This window comes from Pinus tabuliformis, chromosome J, assembly GCF_031772625.1.
Source record: "Pinus tabuliformis cultivar Carrire ecotype Pingquan chromosome J, CPIR1, whole genome shotgun sequence".
In the NCBI taxonomy this organism is placed as follows: Eukaryota; Viridiplantae; Streptophyta; class Pinopsida; order Pinales; family Pinaceae; genus Pinus; species Pinus tabuliformis.
Genome location: NC_142295.1, coordinates 1581777629 through 1581803482, shown reverse-complemented (window position 1 = coordinate 1581803482; position 25854 = coordinate 1581777629). Strand labels below are relative to the sequence as shown.

The following is a 25854-nucleotide window of genomic DNA, read 5'->3' as shown; positions in this document are numbered from 1 at the left end:
GGCGAGGGACCACATGGCTGGCTTAGGTGGCAGAGAAATGGCACAATGAGCTAGTAGGAGGCATCAAGGGGCTGCAGGTTGCAGGCTGAGGCACATCATGGAGAAAAATTCCCCCTTGGGATATTACCCACAAAATGGTGGGTAACAGGCACATTGTATCTTGTAAAGAAAAAATTATTGTCTTTAAAGTGTTGAAATATCGCCAAGATCAAGTCAGCCTCAGGAGCTGTAAAGTCGGCCTACATGAAGAGCCACGTCTACCCCTTGGAAGAGCCTATATATAGAGAGGAACTCGTCCTCCATTCTACACATTCACTCATCTCATTCTATGCAAAGAAGAGGAAGAGAAGAAGTTGAAGAAGAGGGTACAAAGAAGAGGAAGTCGAAGAAGTCGAAGTGCTTGGGCTAGATCTCTCTCTTGAGAAGGTTGAAATTAGGGTTTTTGCGCTGGGACTATCTCTGGTTTGATCTTGGAAGAAGAAGAGAAGGAAAGGCAAGTGAAGGTCTCTTAGGGTGTCTCATTAGCCCTAAGACTCAAGGAAAGGCAAGTGAAGGGAGGAGAAGGCTATTTGAGGGAGATCGAAGTCTCCAAGAGAAGCAACAACAGTTGCAATAGTTGTCGTGAGCTAGAATTTCGGATCTATAGTGGGAGGTCGAAGTCACTACAGTAGGAGGCCGAGTTGATCTTGATCTTGGAGGGTATTTGTCTGAGTCACTAGATCATGGTATTCGTCAATTGAAGAATCTATAAGAAGAGAGATTTACGGGTTTTCCCCTCAAGAGGATGGGTTTTGGCCTTGGCTTGCAACCTATATACTGTGTCACTGTTCTTATTGTTTTGGTAGCTGTTTGATGTATCACACATTGTAATAATAAGGAACAAAGCTAATAAGTAAAAAGGTAACACAAACAATTATCAAGTTAAGAGAATTAACCTACTTACTGCCCTATTGAATTCTCAACAGTTGGCCCCGAATTCTCCATGTAATCATCCTGCGGAGCCCGGTTTTGTGTTTGGGGCACAAAATGGGTCTCATGGGTCTTCTGGTGATATAATAAGTTGTTTTTGCTCCAATGTTGAGGGCTCAGAGGATGGTGCTAGCCCTCCCATGTCTTAAGTGGTGAGACAAACCTCATTTGGCCTCAGATCAATTGCCAAAACCTGTATATATTACTAAGCCGACTAGGGGCATGCTGGTCCAAGTACATCATCTCATGAATAATGTGGGGAAAAATGTAGACTACTGGGGTGTTGTAGGTGCCTATGCAATGGAGTGTAGCTCTACAAGTGATAGGAGTTCCATGGCTCTCAATGCTTCACTTGTAGGGTGTCATAATGCTCCTACAGTGGATTTGGGTCCCAGTTAAGTTGCCCAATCCATGATGAAAACCACTTGCCAATCACACACAATGACTAGTGCATCTTCACCATTAGGTACAACTAATCATTAGTGCATCTAAGTGAACCAAGCTTGTTAATCAAGGGCGAATTTACACTTCATACAATTTTTTTTTTCCAAATTTGGGGCTTTGATCTCGTAATAGTGTCACCTCCCTAGGTAGGAGTGGCTAATAAACGACCCTATTAGGTGTTCCCAATCCCTAAGGGGAGAGACGTGTCCGTGGTACATCCTTCAATCAATAGGTGGCATGTGAATAATGATGGAATGAAATGGGGATAAAGGGGTCTCAGGGCCAAATTCCATGGGAAAAGGGTAACAATAATGAGGAAGTCCACATATTGGGTGTATAGATGTGAGGAGGGAGCAATTGTGGTTGCATGAGTTACCCCAACCTTTGTTTTTCCACCCCTCTTTATTTACATTTTTCTTTTTTCTGATTTTTCTTTGTATTACTGCTTGAAGCTCTAGGAAATGAGAGCATGCTGTGAATGATGTGTAGCAGTTATCACCCCCTTAAAGGTGGGCAGTTCATCACCCACCAGGGGTTGGGACATGCATGGGTTCCTTTAATGATGTGATGGGGCAACTATAGGCCCGAGGAACTAGGGTGATGGCTATAATGATAAGGGGTAGAGCTCATTCTGGGCTTTTGCCCACGTGCTATTATTAATGTCCCAACCATCTTTTGTATTTTATGATTTTTTTTCTTTCTTTTATTTCTTACTTGTGGCCATGATATGCTTTTAACTTTCTCTTATCTACATCAACCTCTAGGGCAATGTTTCCAGGCTTGACCTAGATATGTGGACAAGGGGAAGGGGTGTATTAGCATCCTGTGGACCTAATGGTCATGTGGACCTGGAGAAGGGAAATATTGAAAAAGGGCTCATAATGTGCAGAGGGGAGTGATAAATACAAAATGGGAAAGCGGGACCACACCACCAAAATCAGGGTTTCCCAATTAGTGCCCTTCCTAAAACCATGGACCAATAGGGGAAATCCCACGGGACTAGGATTGAAGATTAACCCCCCATTTAAGGTGAGGGAACAAAACCACGGTCAAAGCCCACCCTTCTTCCAAATCACCTGATAATCCTTGCCAAAATGCCCAAATGAAAAACAAGCATAAGCACCTGATTGTACAATGAATAACATACCTTTTGGGTCGGATTGCCCACCTTCTAACATGTGCTCTTGACAAATGGGCAAGGAAACATACAATTGATGTAGGTGGCAGAGATAAAGTGGCACATCACATCAGCTACAAGGTGGTTGCCAGGGGCTGTTGGCTGCTGGTTGCAAGAAGATGATTAGGAGAAAAGTTCTGCTAGGGGTACTCACTTTTGGTGGGTAACACAACCTTCACAGTTGTGGGCTTATTTATGGGTAGTTGTATTGTAGATTTAATATCTTCCAAACTACTTATCCAAATTAGTGTTCTTGTGCTCATTGGAAAACTCATTGATACTACTAACATCTCCAAATTAAGTCCCTTGAGTTTCGGGTTCACTAAAGTCTATTTTCAAGCTCCTGAAGTAGCCATGTGCTTGTTGGCTTGCTGCACTCTTTAAAAATATGAAAGTTACATGTTTTAACAGCATGTATTTTTTCTTCCTACATCCATTTATAACGAGTATGACAAATTTGTCTTCTATTGTGGTAAGAAGCTATCATACTCAATTTGTGGTGTTTTAAGCTCATTTCGTAGCATATTGAGTACTTTTTCATCACTGGTATGCAATATTAATTTACTGTTACATCATAAATCATATTAGAATTTGGTTATTTAACTAACTCCTATCTCTTCCATATATTTCATTTAGGCATTGGTCTAGCATAACTTGGTTGAGTTGTTGTGTGTAGGGATATCGTTGTGATATTTAGTGGGAGTTGGCCTAATGTAAGAGGAATACACTGAGGTGACATTGGTGTATTTCCAATAGTGATTACCGTGTAGCAGTTTTGGTTGAACCTTTGCCAACACTGCTAATTTGAGCAGTAACACGAGGCATATATTTTAGGGCTTAGAACATGCAATTTGATAGCATTTTTAGTGTCCAAATGAGTTATATAGAAATCTTGGAACACATGTGAGAGGATAAATGATAATCCATATATTCAAAGTAATGAAAATCCAATTCCCAATGCAATCCCATGCAAGGTATGATACCAGGGTTAAGTGAATTTTGATCACAACTTCTAGCTAGGAATTTCTTATAGTCAACTTTATGCACCTATACATCATCATTTATTTTGTTGGTTATACTATTCAGTTTCTCATGTTTAAAATGAGAACCTATTGCTTTTATGGTAAACCCAGAAAATTTTTGCTTCCCTACCTATATTTTGTGAAAAATTCTAACACGAAATTCTACTGCAGTAACTGATTTATTTCTCCTACTTATTTCTCACAATAAGTTATTTACGAAACCCTTCAGTAAACATTAAAATAAATTCTACTGCAGTTATCACATAATAACATAGAGAAAATAACAGTGATATACAAGCACAAGAATCAATCACATCAACACAATTGTTTTTGGACAATTGTCCCCGGAAAAGCCCAATGTGGGAAAACCGGTGCAGCAGATGAGGGTTTATTTATTAATCTTCAGCAACAATAGATTTACAGGGAATGATTCTACAGAAAAATTGAGACACTTCTGAGAGAAACACCTGAGACAAAGTTTCTTCTTCTCATGGAGAAATTTCACCCTCTTCTATGTCACATTTGCATCACTCTGCGTGAGGACCGTGTCTCCAATGGTGTTGTCTCCCCGCTCTTCCCTCTGCACTGTCTCTTGAATGCCCTGTGTCACCTCTTCCTCAGTCTCTAACTGCTGCTGATGCCCTCCTCTTCCTTCACAATGCAACACTCCCTTTGAAATCAGACTCCTCCTCGTTGAGAATCAATTTCCCTCGGGTTACTGAGTATTTGCCCGGTGTGTTCCAAATGACTCTCAAGTCTTGTCTTATACTTTTCCTGTTGATGATTCGATGGCAGAGATTAAGTCTCTAATCAACGACTAAGATTAAAATAGACTTGATCATCGTCTCTTAGAAGCTTCTCACCCATATCTTTATTAATACCCATTAATATTTTTATTTTCCTAAGTTTAGACTTAGGAACCCATTAAAAATATTAATTATTTTGATAACTCTTCATCCGGGTGGAATTTCTCTAAACGATTTCTGGGTCTTGGAGATCTCATGTGTTCTAGCCCCTCCACAAAATTTTGGAGCTAGAGCACATCCGATGCTACCCAAAATTAACATTTTTAACATTGCCACCACATTTAATCATTAATGCTATAAGCTGGTGGTGCCATGGTGGTAACTCACGAGCTCCAAGTACATTAGTTGCTAGCATTAAGCATAAGATACAATCAACATACTAGCTCTTAGTGAAGGGAGCCTAACCTTCTGGCCACATACGGCACCACCATGTAAGGTGAGGGCATGCCCACCTGGATTTGAACCCAGCTCATTTTGGGAACAACCACCACAAGTTGCTGCTAGAACACATGATGTACTTATACTGTTTAGTTACCCAATAGTTACTGAAAAGGCTGGTATGCTCCATCTTGGCACTAATGTGAAATAGCTGCTGATTGAACTTGTTCTTGTCACTGTTTTTCTCAATAGATTTCAATTAATAGACTGCAGTTACATATTCACCTGGGAAGCATATTGTGGGATATGGTATATGAAATATCTTACTGTTGTATTCTTTTTATGTAGTTGACATATAAAGTGATGTTCTCATATTGTTTCTTCCGAATGATAAAATACTCAATTTGTTTTACTAGGTTTTCTCCTTGGTACAAGGCAAACTCTTTTGGAAACAAAGGATGGGGGGGCCTCCTGGGTTCCCCGCTCAATCCCTGCAGCAGAAGATGAGGACTTCAATTACAGATTCAATTCCATAAGTTTTAAGGGAAAGGAGGGTTGGATAGTTGGAAAGCCAGCTATTTTACTGCACACTTCTGATGCTGGAGAAAACTGGGAGCGTATACCTTTAAGTTCTCAACTTCCTGGGGATCTGGTAAACAAAGTTTAGTTGAGACTAAGATTTATTCATGGAGATTAAGATTTATGCATGGAAAGATCTTGTGGTTAGAGTTGACCTTGAATTGTCTTTACTTTCAGGTTTATATCCAAGCAACCGGTGAAAAGAGTGCAGAGATGGTCACAGATGAAGGCGCTATTTATGTGACTTCAAATAAAGGATACAATTGGAAGGCTGCTGTGCAAGAAACTGTTTCTGCTACCTTAAACCGGTAGATCACTATAATTGAATGAAATTTTACATATTGAATTTTATGCACAGGTTAGGATCTTTAGAGTTGGTGGATGCTGTCTATTCGTTGGTTCTCGGAGTACATAAGTGAGGCAGAACACAAGTATAATTTCTTACAGAGAATATCTGGACTTTGTATTGAATAGTAGCATAGAAATATAGCACAGAAATTTAGAAATATAGCTCACCCTAAAAGAGACATATCTTGCTCAAAATTGTTTATCTTATTTTAAATTAATTTCAGCAAAGTAATTTTGTCATGTAAAATGGGCATTACGTATTCTAACAGCAACACCCCCCACAGGTCCATTTTATTTTCCTTCACTAAGCATCTCTCTGAATCTCTAAAACTTGCCCTTGCTTAATGCCTCTCTGAAGATGTGTGCAAGCTGTCTGTAGTTGTTCAGTATACCTTTTCAACTTCTTCGTTCTATACATGCCCAATGATAAAGTAGTCGTGGATCTCAATATGCTTGGCCTTGCCATGAATTACTGGATTGATCATAAGTGGAATTACACTTTAATTATCACAATAGAGGGATGTATTGCGAATTTGTTTGAAGGTTTATGGTATATGTCACAGAGAATCCTCCTAAGCTACATAGCTTCACTTGTCGCACAGAAAATTGCTTTGTTCTCTGCTTCTATGGAGGACAATACAGCGTTTGGTGCCTTCTTACTAACCCCTAAAATTAGTCACGAACCAATGTTGAATGAGTAACTTGTGGTGGGTTTCTTTCGTCAGTGCAACTAAATCAGTCCAAATCTCTGTACCAACTATCTATACCTTCTCATATTCATGTCCATATTGCAATGTACCCTCCACATATCATAAAAATCCCTTGTTTTCTAGTGAACATCTTTAGGATTTGCTGTGAATTGTAATACCTTCCCCCACTGGTTGATATTGATTTGGGGTAGCATCGGATGTGCTCTAGCCACGAAAATTGGTGGAGAGGCTAAAGCACATGAGATCTCTGATACCCAAAAATGATTTGGGCAGATTCTAAACAGTTTGGGAGATATTAAAATAATTAATATTTTTAATGGAGTCCCTAAGTCTAAACTTAGGGAAAATAAAATATTAATGTGAATTAATATCAAACTGTGTTAGAAAGGCCCAAAGGTCATGGACTAAGCCATATCTAATCTTAGCCGTTGATTAGGGACTTAATCTCGGCTGTTGAATTGTAAACAAGAAAAGTATAAGAGGAGGCTTGAGGGTCACTTGGAGAACACACCGAGTTGATCAAGAATTCGATTTTCTGGGGCAGGGTTTGCTGAGGAAATCGAAGGAGTGACCAGAGTTGTAGCTGAGGGGCAGTGAATATAGAAGCAGAGAGGCATAGAGGGTACCGGGAGCATCACTGAAGTCGGGAGAGAGGGACGTAGAGAGGCCACGTAGAGCTAGCCAGGGCCCACGTAGAAGCAGCCAAGAGTTGCGCAGTGCCAGAGAGAGCCAGTGTGGGTGACTTAGAGGCTTTACAGGCTGACGCAGTGCCTCCAGAGGCTGACACAGGGCGAGTTGGGGTGACGTTGGGCCAGAGAGGTTGACGTAGTCCCTAGAGGTAGACGCTGGAGATTTTGTGGAGCAGATTGGAGCTGAGAGATGTGGGATTGTTCATCCGGGTTTTAGCCGAAATATTTGTCTCCGACTGAGAGGTACTATTACTGAGATCATTCTCTGTTGGGTGAGCCGGTTTGGCATCCATATTGTATTCTGAAACTGCTTAATAATAAAATCCTCAGGTCGCTGCACCGGTTTTCCCGCATTGGGTTTTCTCGGGGACATTGGTCGAAAAATAATGGTGTCACTTGTGTGCTTGTTTTTTCCTTCAGTTGATGATCTGTAATGTGTTGAGCATGTACTTGTATTTATGTTCAGTATTTACATGGTAAATAACCTGTTAATTAAACAAAACAAGTAGGCAAAAATAAATCAGAAAGTACATGAAGGATTTCTAACAGTTAGACTTAGAAATTCCAACATGGTATCAGAGTGTAGTTGCAGATCACAGGAGAACTGAGGGCATCAACCGAGCAGAGCAGCACCAACAGAAACAGCTGTCCCGAGCGACAGAGGTTGTTCCTAGCGGAGAAGCAGCAAGGGAGGGGTGACGTAGTGCCTGCGTCATCAAGTTTGAGCTAGGAGGAGGATCAACGCAGTGGCAGAAGGGAGCAGACCTGACCTATGCAGTGCTTGATCATCTTTCTTAGTCAGGAAGGATTGACGCTCGTGGCCGGGAGGTGCGGATTTTGATGGTGTCGGGATTGCGCAGAGCGTAGAAGCTCTAACCTTCAGTTTGTTAAGGCATAGGAGGCTGTGGGTAAGTTGCGGAGTGAAGCTGGTGGGATACTGTGGTCAGAACAGTACCTAACAGGGCAAGACCAAAGAGGAGGGAGTTGCTGTCGAGGATTTCTAGCCAAGAAATCCGGATCAGTGGGGCAGTTACACTAATGATCGGAGTGGGGGCATCTCGACATTGGCAGAGGGGTTTCCAGGAGGGAAATCGAGGCTCAGAGGGAGTCACACCGAGAACTTCCAGAAGAGAAGTAGAGGAGAAACAAAATGGTAGTGAACGAGGTAAGAGACTAGGACAGACTGGACGGAGCCTCAAACTTTGTAGTTTGGAAGGCCAGAATCTTATCTGTTCTAGACAGGTTTCGTATTAAGCACTTCGCCTTGAAGATGATAGCGATCCTAGTTGAGAATGACAAGTACGAGGGTCAAGGACCATGTAGTACCACATATTGTCGAAAAGGAAACGACAAATGCGATGTGGGAGGCCTTGACGAAATTGTATTAGCGTACTTTCGTGCAGAGGAAGATGCTACTAGAAAATCAACTGCAGTCATACCAAATGCAGAAGGGAGAACAGATCGACACCTTCCTTAGTAGATTGAAGGAGATTTGGGATCAACTGACTTCCATAGGTGCCACGCCGGATCAAGAATTGATGGTCAGGATAGCCCTGAACGTAGTCTCGAAAGACTGGGAGGTATTTGTCCAGAGCATACTGGGCATGTCGACGTTCCTGTGGGTGTCTCTTCATCAAGAAGAGATCAAAAGGCTGATCAAGGCGGGAAGCAGTGGCAAGGGGGTCAGAATCAGGAAGGAGGAAGAGGAGGATGCTGCCCTAGCATCTGAGGGAAAGCAGGAGAAACGGAAGAAGGACCTCTCCAAGGTCAAATGCTTCCACTGTGGTGAACTGGGTCACTATGCGAACCAGTGTCTAAGGAAGAAGAGCAAGGGAGAGGCTTCCGAGACTAAGGCTGGGGCAGCAAGGGCGGAGAAGGAAGTGGAGACAGATTATGACTGTGCCATGAGTGCTCACACGCCACTTGAGAGGAAGTGGGAAGACATCAAGCTATAGTTAGATGGACTACAGGCGATGAGGGGCAGGATCCTCGAGGTACCCAGCTTCTTGGATTATACCTTGCTACAGGGGCCCCAAAGAGGAGTAGCAGTACTGGCGGATGTTAGTAGAGACGGATGCGGATGGACCGACAGAGGGAGCTACATTGCAGGATTCCCAGGACAGGGTCAAGCAGTAGTGCGAGATGCATGGAGTTGTTGCAACAACGCAGAGGTCAAAGAAGGGGCACTTGTCAGCGATAGAGGGAGTTTCAACATTGAGGGTGTCTCTAGCCTGACAAAGATGTTAGAGCTGGGAGATCAGTTACTTACTTCTCAGTAACTGAGTTGCAGTGCAGTAGTTAGTAGTGGCAGTGCTATGGGCAGCACGATGCAGCAATGGCAGTGGTAGGGCCATGGGTAGCAGTACATGATGTAGCAGTGATGTTGGGAAGCATGCCTAGCATCAGCACTGGGACCGATGCCGGATGGTCAGGGTGATGCTCAGTGAGGAGTATTACTAGAGCACAGTCCTCGCTAAGAGGGAGTGTTGATTTGGGGTAGCATCGGATGTGCTCTAGCCACGAAAATTGGTGGAGAGGCTAAAGCACATGAGATCTCCGATACCTAAAAATGGTTTGGGTAGATTCTAAACAATTTGGGAGATATTAAAATAATTAATATTTTTAATGGAGTCCCTAAGTCTAAACTTAGGGAAAATAAGATATTAATATGAATTAATATAAAACTGTGTTAGAAGGGTCTTAAAGTCATGGATCAAGTCTAGTCTAATCTTAGCCGTTGATTAGGGACTTAATCTCGGCTGTTGAATTGTCAATGAAAAAAGTATAAGAAGAGGCTTGAGGGTCACTTGGAGAACACACCGAGTTGATCAAGAATTCGATTTTCTGGGGCAGGGCTTGCTGAGGAAATCGAAGGAGTGATCAGAGTTGCAGCTGAGGGGCAGTGAATACAGAAGCAGAGAGGCAGAGAGGGTACCGGGAGCATCAGCGTAGAAGCCGGGAGAGAGGGATGCAGAGCCAGCTAGAGGCCATGCAGAGCTAGTCAGGGCCCACGCAGAGGCAGCTAGGAGCTGCGCAGTGCCAGAGAGAGCCAGCGTGGGTGATGCAGAGGCTCTAGAGGCTGACGCAGTGCCTCCAGAGGCTGATGCAGGGCGAGTTGGGGTGACGCTGGGCCAGAGAGGCTGATGCAATCCCTAGAGGCAGACGCTGGAGATTTCGTGGGGCAGATTGGAGCTGAGAGCTGTGGGATTGTTCATCTGGGGTTTTAGCCGGAATATCTGTCTTCGACTGAGAGGTACTACTGCTGAGATCATTCTCTGTTGGGTGAGCCGGTTTGGCACCCAGATTGTATTCTGAAACTGCTTAATAATAAAACCCTCAGATAGCTGCGCAGGTTTTCCTGCATTGGGTTTTTCCGGGGACATTGGTCGAAAAATAACAGTGTCACTTGTGTGCTTGTTTTTTCCTTCAGTTGATGATCTGTAATGTGTTGAGCATGTACTTGTATTTATGTTTAGTATTTACATGGTAAATAACTTGTTAATTAAACAAAACAAGTAGGAAGAAATAAATCAGAAAGTACATGAAGGATTTCTAACAGTTAGACTTAGAAATTCCAACAGATGACTTAAAGTTACACTGCCTACTAGCTGCCTATACCACATTCCATCTGTATTGTATAGTAGTTTAGGATATATCGATAGATTATTCATTATAAATGCTAATAAAAGATATTACTAGTCAATCACTTTATCAAGGGGCACTTCCCTTCATCTTGATTGTATAAATAAGGTGTGACACTTATGTATCAACCATCCCATAGGATTTTCATATTAATAAATATATCATTTATTTGATATGGATTTTATGGGTTATCTCTTTCATGGATAATTTGATGAAATTGCCATTAGGTTTGCATCAAGTGGTATCAGAGTGGTCTTTCCACTGGCCTATGGCCAAAATTGTTGCTGGTGACAACAAACGTTCATGCTGATGGCCTATCCCTCAAGATGAAGAAATTATTGGATGCAGAATTCGCTCACGTGGAGATGAAAGTGATTGCTGCTGAAACACAAACACAAAAAATGAAGAGAATAGTTGCACCACTATTTACCAAATAATCTTTCCACTGCCCAAACTGTTGAATGGGAAGAAAACAGAGCAGCAAAGAAAACACAGACATTAATGAAGCCTTCACTGTAGCTTGATCAAAATCAGTGAAGTACTTCTATCAGAAATATAGAAGTCTCCTCGTCTGAAGGTGAGAACACCTCGTTGCTTTTGTCTTGTATCTGTTGGTTAGGTTTGATCTGGCAAACATGTTTGATGGACACAAATTCTTCATGAGCATTCTTGGTTACTAATTAAGCAACAACTTTCTTAACAACAGATGGTTTTGGCTACCATTGATGCAGTGTGGTCTTCATAGAATATCGTAACTTAAGACAAATATTATCAGAGCCGAACGAGTGGACCCCCTAAATCAAAACTGGTAGAAAAGCTGGTAACATAACTGGTTGACCAAAAAATACATAAAATACTCAAACTTTAAAAATTCATATACATCAATATAAATCCAACCCATTAGACACCAAATATGCAAATTTTTTCTCATGTATATAGCATTGTAAAGGTGGATATAGCAAATGGCACCTAGTGCAATACATATTTGAATTAAATTCCAATGTTCCATGGAGATGCATCCCCTAGGGTGGGGGGCACACTCATCATGTTTTCCATGCACCTGGGATGGGGGGACGCTTGGGTAAATGTTTCTCCACAGCCCCCTTTGGGGAAACTCAGGGAGACGTAGGTGGAAACATTTCCTCAATGTGGGGGACGTGTTTCTCAAAAAGGAGTGTTTGCAGGCATGCCCCCTCAAAAAGAGTTGGGTGCCCCCCTTGAATTTTGCTCGAAAACAATAATTTATGAGTGGGAAAGCCTAAAATTCAACCTTAGGGCCCTATTACCGCTCAAACTAGCAGGGGTCCTAGGAGGGGTGTCCTATAGAGTACTTACTAGGTCAAGGGGCAACAATGGAGCGATAGTCCACTGTCACCTCAGCTAAGGATCCTTGCTCTTTACGGACTTTCATCGATGAGAGGAGACCCGGTATGAGGGGAATCACTAGATGAATGGATTAATGAGAGGATAAGGAGTGATTCCAACGGCATATTCACAAGAGAGACTCAACTATATGGTTTTCTTACTTGAAAAGCAAGGTGATATGCTCTCTAAGAAGGGCTAAGAGGATCCTTGAGACTAGGGTTTGGGAATATATCTTATGAAGAGGTTTCCTAGACCTGAAAATCCTTATGAAGAATTGGCCTTTACATTAGAGTTGTAAAGTTGTGGGAACCAAAGGACCAAGTGGACCCATAATTAGGTCAAGGGTATGGAGTGGATCAACCAAGGAGGGGCTTGACCTAATTATGGAAGAGAAGAGGATCAAAGGACAAATTTTCTTTTGAGGATTGAATACAATGATCCAAATGAGAACACTAGCCAAGGGAAACCTAGGGAAAGAAATGGTCCTTGAGCTAGGGCTTGTTGTATCTCGGGATCCCACCGTCGGAATTGCCTCAAATTTGGAGGGCCTCTAGTGGAAACCTTAGCGGAGTTATGGACTGAAAATCAAGGTGTTTTGATGGCTACAATGAGATTTATTCGATCTCGTAGGCGACCTATGGTAGCTAGGCCTAGAAAGAGAGAGAGGTGGTAAAAAAAATAAGAGTTTAGGTGACCACCAATGGATGGATTAGTGCCTTTCCTTTGGGAGAGATGGAGTCAAGATGAACTTATGATTTGGAGGGACAATACCCAATCAAGGAGACTTCTAGATAACTTCACATCAATCTTATCAAAACTGAACTAGTGATCGAACCGGAAAACCTTGTGGACAGGGAACCAGTTCGAACCGGAAAAAAACTGAAAAAAATTGGTTTACCAAAAACACAAAATATTCATATTTTAAAGAAAAAAACATATATATTCATCTGCATCCCATATGAATCCAAACCATTCATACACAAATATGCAAAAGTTCTCATTTGTATAGCATATTAGCAAGTAATAGCGCGTATAACCAAAATAACACAGTGGAAAACATCGTTGAACGAAAAAAGGTTAAAAACATCAAGAAACAGGCTGTAAAAGGCCATTATAGTCCAAAATAACATGATATTATGAATCATGATGCTACAGTCTACAATACTACAACTACAACCTACAAGTGCTAATTGTCAATGTCGTCAATCATCATCAAAATCATCATCCTGAACATCCTCCTCATCCTCATTGAAGAATGAGTAACATCTAAGTTTGCAATGGGATTATGGCTTGATTCCCCTAACGCTGAAGCTACTACTGGTGCTTCTGGTGTATCTGCCTCTACAACCTGTGGAGGTGGGTCCGAGTCCAACCAAGAAAGGTCTTCATTGTGAAATGTTAGTGCTTGACTTTTCACAACCCATTCTGATGTTGGATCAAAGTTAGACAAGGCAATGTTGCTTGATTCAGGGGTTCTATTCAGCAATTGGTTGCACTTCAATCTAAGGTTGTACTGAACAAAAACCATGTCATTCAACCACTTTTGCTCCTAACGATTCCTCTTCTTAGTGTGTATACGCTCAAACATACTCCAATTCCGCTCACACCCTGAAGCACTGCATGTCTGGATCAATATTCGAATTGCAAATTTTTGCAATTGAGGGCATTTGCTACCAAATTGTTGCCACCAATAGGCTGCAAAAAAAGTGGAAGGAAAAGAAGTATTAGCAAATGAATTTTAAAGTTGAAACTTGGACTCAACAATTGCAAATTGAAATGAATAATATAAGAATTTGCAAATTTTGACAACTCTTACCTAGGGGATTCTTTGCTCTATTTCTTACAGCCATAGAAATGCCAAAGGTATCAATACTCTCACTGAAATTCAAGAGCTTGTTATGAATCTGATCTTGAGTTTTGGAATCTGGGGCCATGTGCTCAATACATTTATACAATCCTCCTAATACCTCCCTATCAGCCTCAAAATTTGTAGTGTAATGGTAGCTTCAAAGTTCAGAAAACAAAAACATATTCATCGAGTCAACAAAAGTTAAAAGTTAAAACTTATAAGCAATGAGCATTGAAATCCAAAACTATATGCCTTGGATTTAAGTAGTAGTCAACTGCATGTAAAAGTCTATGGAGTTGTTTGTTCCATTTTTCACCAATGATTTTCCATAGAGGAATGTACTTATGTATTTTATCCTCGTATGCTTATTTTATTTGTTCTTTGGCCTGATCCATGGCTTCATAAACAAAACCCATGGCAGGTTTATCACTATCTACCATTTGCAAAACTCTGACAAGAGGCCCGCACAATCTTTTCTGCATTTGATCAAAATCTTTTGTCAAACACTTGGTCAATCATTTGTTTCCCTTCAGCCTTTTTGCTCCACTGAGATGCATTCCATTCATCACATGAAAACATCTTCCTCAAGTTTGATTTTTGTTGAACAAGGGATTGCAACGAAAGAAAGCTGGTTTCAATCGTGTGATGGTTGATCGAACAAGCTCTTTATCTCTGGTGTGTTTTCTCATCAGGTTTAAAACCCATGAGTGGTTGTAGATGTACCTGGTTATGGATTTTGCATCATCCACACACTTTTTTACGCACTAAATTTTGCCAATATCTTCAAGCATGAGGTCCAAACAATGGGCTGCACATGGAGACCACCAAATGGTGAGGTGTTTTTCCTCCAACATATTTCCAGCTGCATTATAGTTAGAGGTATTACTTGTGATCACTTGTACAATATTTTCAACCTCTACTTTCATAATTACTTCATCCAAAGGACAAAATAGCAACTGTACATCCTTCACCTGATCAAATGCATTAATAGATTTGAGAAACATAATACCTTTTGGAGAAGCAATTAAGAAATTTAGTATGGTGCAAGATCTATCATTAGTCCATCCATCAAACATAATTGTACATCCTGTTTTGGTCCATGATTGCTTGAACTCTGGAAGGTATTCTTGTATTCTTTGGACCTCATTTTGTAAAAGTGGCCCTCTGATATCATGAAAGCTAGGGCCTTTGAAGCGTTCTCCGCATGAAGCTATAACATCAATCATGGGTTGATAATATGCAGAATTAGTAGCATTAAAAGGTGTGTCTGCATCATATTACCATCTAGCAATGCATTCATATGCAACCTCCTTTTCTATCTTCTTCCATTTAGCATCAAGGGTTTGTTGAGAACTAGGGGTGGTGCGGGGTATAAAGAAGGAGTCAATCCCTTTACGCGTTGCTATCTTCTTCAAGTTAAAAGCACTTGAACTAGGGCCAAAACTAACCTCTCCAACTTTAGCAGGGAAACTAGAGGAATCTTCAAAACTGGGCATATATTCTTCAAAATCAAGGTCATTAAGCTTAGCATTATCCTTTTGAATTTTGCCTATATCTTTTTTAATTATTTTGTTTTTCCCCTTTTGTTCGTTGTAGACTTCAATTAGACTTTGTATCCTTTTTTAAGATCATCAAAAACATTTTCACAAGATTTTACTTGCCCTCTCCAATGTGCTAGGTGTTTTTTAATTCTATGGATCTCCCACCCTTAACTTTCTTCCCACAATAGTTGCAAAGTTTTATCCTTTGTTCATTTAAATGACAGTGAACCCAAATCGGATCATTCTTGTTTTTGGGGGCCATGACAACTTCTACAAGAAGAAATGAAAAATCTGCATAGAAAACCCTAGGGTTTTTAGAATTCTATGGCAATTTTTTTATAGAGAAAAATAAAAGAGGAATAGAGGCCACAAAATACCTGGAGAAGATCTGTAAATTTTGAGAAGAGAAGAAGCTCCAACAAATCAGAAAATAAACTCTTCAATCAACTCCAAAATCTCCCTCACAAATTTGCCAACGAAATCCCTCAAAATAACCCTGCAAATTTCAACAATTGTTGAGAAAAAATAGAAGAAAATAACGGCCACAATATTTTTTTCCAAAAAAAATTACAAATCTGGATTCTGCATAAAAACACTAGGGTTTTAAAATTTTTAGGGAAAAAAGAATAGATTTTTGGAGAAAAATAGAACAATAATGGTTGAAAAAAATACTTTGATTTGCCCTCTTAATTTTCTAAAGAAAATCAGCTCCAAAATCCTTTCAAATCAGCTCTGGAGCAATCCCAACAAATCTGCGTAAAAACACTGGGGTTTTTAAATTTTTTGGGAAAAAAGTACTGATTTTTGGAGAAAAATGGAACATACATGGAAAAATTCCTTAAACCCGAGAATTCCTACTGCAACACTGATGATATTTCTTCTACTTGTTAGATTTACATGAACAAGTTATTTGTAGTTATCGAAATACATGCACTGCAGCCTACACCATTTAAATAATATGCCTGAAACAAGAAACTGAACAATAGAGAAAGATACACACAAATGACAGTTATTTTTGGACAAGCATATCTAGAAAAACCCAATGAGGGAAAACCGGTGCAATAGATTTGAGGGTTTTATTATTAAGCTGAAGTATTTCTGAATACAACTATTGGATGCCTTCCCGACAATCCAGTTACAAGGAATATCACTTAGCAAAAGAAACTTGTGAGATTACCTCACTCTACACTGCAAGTCCCGATTGTTCCGGCAATTGAACCAATGAATTCCTCGGCTACTTCTGCGTTGCCCCTGTGTGGGCTTTGCAACAACCTCTAAAGCCCTGCGTCAGCTCAACTAGGAATCGATTTGCCCTCAGAAGCTGTTTCCAACCTGTTGGGCAATTTAATTGCTTAAATTACTTTTCATTAAATTATCAACCAGGGATACTCGTAAGCTTGTGATGATGCCAACAAAATATATGCAGGAGTAGGCAACTAACTCTAAGCTAAGCAAACTAAAAAGTCTCTGATTCAAGATGCAGTAAGTGAAGGAAGAGGCTCCTAATTCGGGAGGTCCTGGTTGTCCTTCCCCACAGTACTGTCCTCAAGAAGAGAAACTAAAGAGCAACAGTATGTGATGTATAGAAAGCAAGAGAAGAGGCTCCTAATTTAGGAGGTCCTGGTTGTCTTTCCTCACAGTTCTATTCCAACAACATTACCATTGCATCAAATCATAAACTCAAAAATAACTTGAAATAAAGAAAAGGAAATGAACTTTAATTATTGTTCAGACCAAATAGAAGGAGAGCCTAACTTAGACTCTTGGTTGTCCCCTCATACTTTGATTAGAACTCAGCTAAAATTTATTCATTAGCATCAAAAATCAAGAATTCAGAAATAAATTGAAAGTAGAAAAAGAGAATGAATTTCAATTATTACTCATATCAAATAGAAAGAGAGCCTAACTTAGACCCTTGTTTGTCCTTTCATATGCTGATAAGATTTAAACTAAAATTCATTCATTAATAATAAAAAATCTTCAAACATCTAAGTAATTAAATGAAAATAAAATCTATAATGAAATAAAAAGTTTCTTTGATCCTTTTAGAGTGAGCTCCATTCTCTTAAGAACAAAGTGACAAATTATTCCATAAATTCATATACTATATTAAGACAATTTATATATAAAACTATAGAAAGAAACTTTATTCTATTCCATCATAAATTATGAGACATTCTCCAAGAGTCCTTCTCTTTGGAATGGAGGAGGTACTCCTATTTATACAAAAACATAAGCAACTAACTCATTAATGGAGATCCACTAATCCCTCCTAGATCCACAAATCCTTCATATGGTTACAACCAATATGAGACACATATTCCTTTATTCATGATTTTTCTCCATGAGATATGCTCGACACCTATCCCAAATCTCCTTCAAATCTTCAAGAGAATTCGAATTTGAGTCTTGGAGGCCACATAAGAGTGTCTGGGAACCTTCCAAATCACCAAACTCATTCCACCTTTAGGTATAAGCAAATACATGTTATTTTTCTAAATTTTAATCATAAATTCATTTTAAATACATAAAATAAATGATTTTGGAAAATGAAAATATGAACCAATATGGTGATGGAAATATAGGGTTATGTAATGATAATGTGATGAAATGAGGTGAAAAAATGAGGATAAAGGTGAAAATGGAGTGAAAATGTATGTTAATTTGGCGGCCCAACACAACCCTCCTGGCTTAGAAACGCCAGCCTCCTCAGCAAACTCAGACTTCTGCGCTGGAGGCCTCTACGCTGCTCTGCGTGGGGTATGCGTGAGCCCTTCCTGGCTCTGCGCCACCCTCTCTACCCTCTGTGTTGCCTCCTCTGTGTGTCTCTCTGCCTCTCTGCCGAGTATTCTTGGCTCCGGAGAAGATCATCCGGCCAAAACTCGCTCTGCCCCTCACTGCATGATCACTACAAATCACTGCGCTGCTTCTAACTTCAGTAATTCGATCTGACTGATCAACTCTTTGTGTATCTTCCAAATGACCCTCAATCCTCCTTAAATAATCTTTTCGTTGACATTCAAACGACCCATATTAGAATCTAATCAATGGCTAAGATCATTTCTGCTTGATCCTCATCTTCTTGTAAAAGTTACCCCCATAGTTAGATTAATACCCATTAATTGTTTTAATTTCCTAAGTTTAGACTTAGGGACCTGTTGACCACTACGTGTCAATGACCCATAGCAGTACACCCCATTTTTTCGCAAAAAGGATAGCCCCTGATCGACGTGTCCATGTTGTTCAACTATCATCATCAGCCTGATCATGTTATATTGTAAACCCTTTTTGCTTGTGTAAATTGTAAATAATCTTAGCAGATTCGTGTTGTGTATCTAATTGCCTAGGTAAACCTAATTTTCTAGTGACGATCTACATTTCGAGAGGTTTTTTGTCTTACCGATCCATTCTAGGATGGTCGGCAGAGTTTTCCTTCAGCGTTACTCCAAAGCCGGAATGGATTGTCACTGGGATGTTAGGGGAGTCCTAGTGTTCTAGATCAAGTCTATGTAAAAGTGATTTGGGAATAATCCTAACTATTTGGTCAGATTATTTTATTACAAATTGCTTGATCTGCTGGATTATATATGTGTTGTAGAAATGGGTAGTCTATGAGAGTCTTTTTCAAATGGGTTTTCCCCTTGAGATGTAAAAAACTGTAAAAAATCATGATGTAAAGTGTCTTGAGGGTTAGAAAAATAATTTATCCCCTCATAGGTCCTAGGTAAATTTAAATTTTCTAAAGGCAAAATTCATGGGTCCTTTAAAAAAAATTAAATTTTAATAGGTCCAGGGACTAAGGTTAATTGATTATTTTGCTAAATTTTATGCCTTGGGTCCCTGGGGTTAAGTCAAAGTCAAAATTTTGAGGAAATTAATGCAAAATTTTAATTTTTGAATTTATTAAAATGCATCTAATTGAAAAATTCGAAATTTCCTTAATATTTAAAATTTCGACGAATGAGATTAAAAGAATTTTTGATCCTCATCGGCGGTCGAGATCTCTTTAACAAGGATCACTCGAACTAGCCGTTGGGAGATTTATCTTTAAATAGGAGGTTTGTTGTCAGTTGAGATCATTCAATCCTTGAATCGTGTGCTAAGTGAAAGCTCTCTTGTAATATTTTTTCATGAGCAATAAAGAAAGACTTTGGGGTTAATTTCTGTTGGTGTTACTCTTCGTGGAAATGCTGTAAGATGTGTCATTTTCATGCATAGATTTCCTTTTAGCCTTTGATGATAGCTTTCTGAAGAGTGATTTAAGCACAAGTATCTTTCTTGATCACTGGGGTTTGAATGGTAATTTAAGTTCTGAATATAATGACAGGTATCTCTATTAAATCTGAATTTTATTATCGTTATCTCGCTCTACGTTAATGGTTGAATTGAGTTGTGCAGGGAATTCTTGATTTTTTGCTCATCGGGTGTTCAGGGAAGTTTTCAGTTGGACCAGCCAACTCCCGATTAGTATTTTATGAAGAGCCCAACTTGATTGAATCCCGGGCTTATCATAAGAAGTTTCATTGTTGATGCATGAAGGGTTTTGGGCGAAGCACCTCCGTTTAAATTTAAAATTTCAAAAATTTTCTGTGCTAAATTGATAAATCTGGCTTTTAAGAGCCTTAGATTATCAGATCTGGGAGCAGAGTTGGACTCACACTCATCAGATCTAGTAGATTTGCTGTTCCTGTGCATAGATCTGTAATTTTTTTTTTTTGATTAGGATTTCTGGGGTTTCATTTATTTTTTCTATATCCGGATTTCTAGGTGTTTGTGTTTTCAGGAACAGGTTGTAGATTTGAAGGTGAAGTTTGATTTTGAAGCCAGATCTAGGCCCTGGAGGGTAAGATCTAGCCTCAAAGCCAGCTTTTGCAGGGCATTGTTTTGTAGTCCAGGGTTTCAAATCTTTTCTAAATTTGGAGAAAATTTTTAAGGGTTTTATTAATAAATCTTGAAGTAGAAATTATGGGTTATTGTTGGGATTTCATTTTTTAAATCTTTGGGTTTTACTAGAAAATTTCGATTTTTTTTTTTACAAGGCCCCAACCTTGCTGCCTACATTCTCTTCAAATTCGCAAAAGTCCCTACTTCGCTGCCATCATTCTCATTGATCCTGTAATATCCCTTTTTCCGGGATATCCCTCAAACCCAAGCAAACTCCAACCAAATACGTACAAATGATATAGTGACCGGGAAGCTCAAAGTGATAAAAATAACAGTGGTGCAACATATAATAATGTAAACATGAAATATAAGCAGATACTCAAGAAATGCAGAGAGAAATGCTAAGCCATTTTATTATACTGAATAATGGAATGAGTACAGGAGGTGATCAGAAAGATGGCACTTTGACTTGCACAAGGCAAGTGAAGAAATACACTCAGAATAGTAAAGGAATGGCCTCTGTTTGAACTGCATCCAAGCTGCTGGAGAACTGTCGTGCTGCTGTTGGAAATCAAATGAGGATTTGGGGCTGTTCCCCTCAGAAAATGCTGAAACTCTGGAATCAGATTCTACTCAAGAAACCCAGAAAAACCTAGAAAGCTTTTCTGAAATAATTGACCCCTAAAAATCACCCCCTTGAGGATCTATGCTTTCCCTCAAGGCTCTGCACTGCTACTGAGTAGAATCCTCCAAAACTCTGCCTGAAACTCTGCCAAAATCCTCAAATACGCAAGGGCTGATCCCTTACTCAATCTCCCAGCTCAAAATCCTCCGCGAAACCCCAATCCGGAACTCCACCCAAAATGAACTGCGTCCCTCTCTCAAGACTGCGCAGTTATCCAAAAATGCTCAGTTCCTCCTCACTCCCAAGATCAATCCTCTTGCAAAAGACTGCTGAAAACTATTTTGCCCGAGTAGGCACTCGAAGTCCCTCGGGGCTAAGGGTGAGATCTTCGAACGGAGACACTCGTTGCACTAAACAGTGCTGCAGACAGGCTAAAGAGCCAGCGTGCTCTAAGTCGAAGTGACTAGCTCAAATGCACACAATCGAATGCCAAAATGAGGAGGCTCCTCTCTCCTTTATAGCGTTGGCCTATCTCAACCCTAAGGCCCACCTTCTCCAACGTAGCCCTCTTGCCGCGTGCTCCTATCCATCTGCGCAGTCACTCCAAGTGTCTACGTGGGCCCCTCCTCTACATGGTCTTTTGGCCCCCTTGGCTCCCCCTTTAAGTCACAACGTTGTGCTACTAGGGAGTGACTTTATTTAAAAAGTGAGTTATGTCCCCCCTTTTCTCACCTTTTTATTTATTAATAACTATAGAAGGCAAAATTGAGCAAAATCGAATATTCCAATTAACCACGGCTAATTAGGAATATTATAGTCTCCCCCGGCAAAATGTTGCTTGTCCTCAAGCAACTGAAGTGATGGATGTTGCAAAATTTTCTCACTCTCCCAAGTGGCATCTTCATCCGGTAAATTCTTCCACCTCACCAAGAAATCCTGGACCGTCCTGCTCCGCAGCTGTCTCTCTCTGGTATCAATAATAGCCTGTTGACACCTAATCCTCAACGTATGGGTGAACTGGAACGTGAACAGTCATCAAGAAGATGAACTGTTCCGTCTCCTTTTTGTATATAATCAATAGTTCTCTAATGAAATTATATATCAGTTTTTCTTCCGCTCATTCTGGAGTTACCCTGGCCTGACATGGTATCAGAGCGCAGGTCCCAGATTCCTTGTAACTCCTCTAATAATGCCTCTGCCTGAACGTTTGCCTGTCCAGAAATGATGGTGCACTGCACCACCTCTGTCGCTGCCCAGAGATGCGTTGGACCCAATGCTCATTGAGGCGGTAGACGGTTCGCTAGCTGCTGTTTCGTCCGAGGAGGTAGACGGCTTGGGCGAAGAATCTAGTGTTGCTCCCATTCTAAAAATCTTTGTAAAACCATTGAAGGCCTCTGTTCCCATTGAAGGCAGCGGGTTTTGCTCTTGACAGCGTCACGAATTGACCGGGTCTTGCTGCTGTCTCTGGTGGAGCTCGTCTTCACGTTTTCCCGTGGGTTTTCCTGAGAGTTTAGTCGGATTCGTTGAAGGTTCCGAGCGCTGTAGTTTACGCAAGGTTTTGATTTTGGTGGGCATCCGGTAGATCTCTTTACCATGGTATTCCTTGCTCTCACCGGCAGTGATGTCGATGCGATTCCTTGCTCTCACCGGCAGTGAACCCAAGAAGAATATATGATAAAGATTCACATTTGGTTGCACAGGATACAAAGTACCTGAATACATCGTTTGAAACAAAGTAGCCCTTGTCCTGAGGCGCAAGGAAGAAAGACTGTGTATTGATGCACAAAGGCGTTTCCAAACAGCGACAACAATAGACTTTTGCACAGCGCTTGCTGATCTCTTCATTGGCAATCTTAGGGCAGTACTCATCATCCAACCATTTTTTTCAAATTGATTCTCAACCACTCAGATTCCTGAAGTGCAGAAGACGGTAACATCCATTCTTCTGGAACTCTCAAATCCTGCACGAATTCATCATTTTCTTTCTCTCTGGTTTTTAACGAGCATACATATCGAGCCGAAATTGGCACTAATTTTTGTACACCCCCTGTAATTGAACTCTCAAATACTGCGCTTCTCCTTTTCGCAATTAGAAACGCTTCGGAATACTTGGGGATTATGTGCGGTTGCAAAGCAGGCAACAAGATATTTGACTGATTAAGCCCTAGAGCTAGGGTTTGTGCCACCTATATAAACAGTTTTTCAAAGCATTGCGCTGTTTTTTCAAAGTGTTCATATATATCATTCAAGGCAGTTTTCAAAGCATTCAAAGTTATATCAGTTTTTCTTCCGCTCATTCTGGAGTTACCCTGGCCTGACATGGTATTAGTCAGAGTGTTTTTAGTGTTACATGATAAATTGATATATTGAAGTGATATATTAATACATTGAAGTGATATATTCCCTTGCACATTTTTTCAAAACATAGTAGTATTGCAGTGATATGTACAATGAAATGCTGATGCTTTTAGCAAATATCAGAAGGATTTGAAGGCTGTAACGTAAGGATTTTTTTAGCAGAAGTAATTTTTTTACAGAATGCATTCAATCATCTCTATGGTCGGAATAGTTCTCACTGGCAAGGAGAACTATTCTGAATGGTCTCGGATGGTAAAACACACCCTCATCTACAATGAGTTGTGGAAAGGAGTGTGTGTCGGAGAAGAAGACAAAGACCCTGTGCAGCCTACATCAGATAAAGAACTTGTCATTTGGGAAAACAAGAACAGCAAAGCCTATGCATTGATCGCAGCATCTGTAAATGAAGAAGTAAGTCGTCATATTTCATCCTATTCCATTGCCTTTGAAGCTTTACAAAAGCTGAAAGAACTCTATGATTCACATTCTGCACTTGAAGTTGTTCAGCTCATGATTAAACTCTTCACTCTTGAACTGAAAAATAATGATCCTCTTGCCCTTGCATCTGAAATAAAGTCTATAATGCATGATATTAAATCCACTAAGGTTGAGCTGGATATCTCTCTTATTGCTTTTCTCAAAGCACTCTATCCTACCTACTCCAATTATCTTGAGTCTTTACAAGCAAATGGAAATCTTAAAGACATAACCTTTGAGTCTCTTGTGAAAAAGTTTGCTGAAAGAGAGAAAGCCTTTGGAAAGAAAACAGTCCCTGAATCTTCTGAAGAGGCTGTTTGCCTTGCTCATAAAGAAAAGCATCCTGCTCAAGATTCTACAAGAGGAAGAGGTGGACGAAGAGGAAGAGGAAGATACTTCAGAGGCAGGGGGGGCAGACATTCTCAAGCAGAAAAGGCAGATTTGCATTGCATTCGCTGCAAACGAAATGGATCACATGATGCTTCTACATGCAAGCTACCATGGGACAAAATTGAGCAGAGAAGAAATCAGCAGAAAGGTAAAACTGATGACATAGACAAAGGTAAAGCACCTGAATCCGCTCACTATATTGAGGCACAATGTAACATTGGAGTAAATGAAGATTTGTTTAATGCTTCACTTGCTTCTTCAAAAAATGACTGGTTTCTTGATTCAGGAGCAACCTGTCATATGACTCATAGGAAAGATTTTTTTGAAGATTTTACTGACAATGTTGATGGAGCAGTATACTTTGCAGATCAGTCAAAAATCAAGCCATCAGGGCTTGGCACAATCAGGCTTAAACTGCCTGGTCTTCCAGACTTTCTTCTGGACCATGTTCTATATCTCCCACAGCTCAAGAGAAACTTGCTGTCCCTGGTCCACATCTGCCAGCAAGGTCACTCCATTCATATGTTTGATGGCAAGCTTGAGGTAAGAAAGGCATCTGACCACTCACTTGTCATGAGGGGTATAGAAGAAGAAAGACTTCTTAAACTGCAAGGAACTTCTGCTCATGCACAACATTTCTCATATATTTCTCATCATGAAGAAGGTACACTTCCATCAAGTTTATTATGGCATGCTAGATTTGGACATTTAAACTATGACAGTCTCCGCTTATTAAAGAAAAATGGTGTTGCTGGTTTGCCTACAATTCCTAGAAAACATAAGCAATGTGATGCTTGCATTCTAGGAAAGCATAACAAACAGTCTTTTCATGATTCACATTCAAGAGCACATAGGAAGCTTGAACTCATTCATTCAGATTTATGTGGTCCAATGCCTGTTCCTTCTGCAAATGGAAATAAATATATCATGACATTTATTGATGATTACACTAGAATGTGTTGGGTTTATTTATTGAAGAACAAATCTGATGCTTTTCAAACATTCAAGAATTTTCATAAATGGATTGAAAATGATGCACAATCTCATATTGGGTCTATTCGCACTGATAATGGAAAAGAATATACATCAAATGAATTTGAACACTATCTTCGCCAACATGGGATTAAACATCAAACAACTGTGCCTTATAATCCTCAACAGAATGGTGTCGCTGAAAGAATGAACAGAACAATCTTGAATATGGTACGATCCATGCTTTTCTTCAAAAATGTAAAGATAATGTTTTGGGCTGATGCTGTTCTATGTGCTGCATATATAAAGAATAGATGTCCATCTAGTGCTATAAGAAACAAGACTCCTTATGAATTGTGGTATGGACATGTTCCTTCGGTAAAACATCTCAGGATCTTTGGTTCCACCTGTTATGCTTTAATACCAAAGGTACATAGAAACAAACTTGGTGCTAGAAGTCGTAAGTGTATCTTCCTGGGGTATTCAAACACATCTAAAGCATACCGCCTCTATGATGAAGTAAATAAAAAGTTTGTTTTATCTAGAGATGTCATTTTTCTCGAATCATCCAAATCTGACAATGTTGTTGAGCGGCAACTTGATCGTTTGGATAGATTCGCAAAAACAAA

At 40.1% G+C, this 25854-nt stretch overlaps 1 protein-coding gene across 2 annotated transcripts in view; it reads left to right on the top strand.

Annotated features, from left to right (window-relative positions):
- Positions 1–25854, top strand: part of HCF136 (photosystem II stability/assembly factor, chloroplast (HCF136)) — a 354415-nt gene that overhangs the window by 11451 nt on the left and 317110 nt on the right. For both annotated transcript variants that reach the window (XM_089379786.1, XM_089379787.1), the window contains exons 2-3: positions 5213–5448; positions 5553–5683. In XM_089379786.1, the coding sequence (XP_089235912.1) occupies positions 5213–5448; positions 5553–5683 (367 nt within the window). The remainder of the gene's footprint in view (positions 1–5212; positions 5449–5552; positions 5684–25854) is intronic.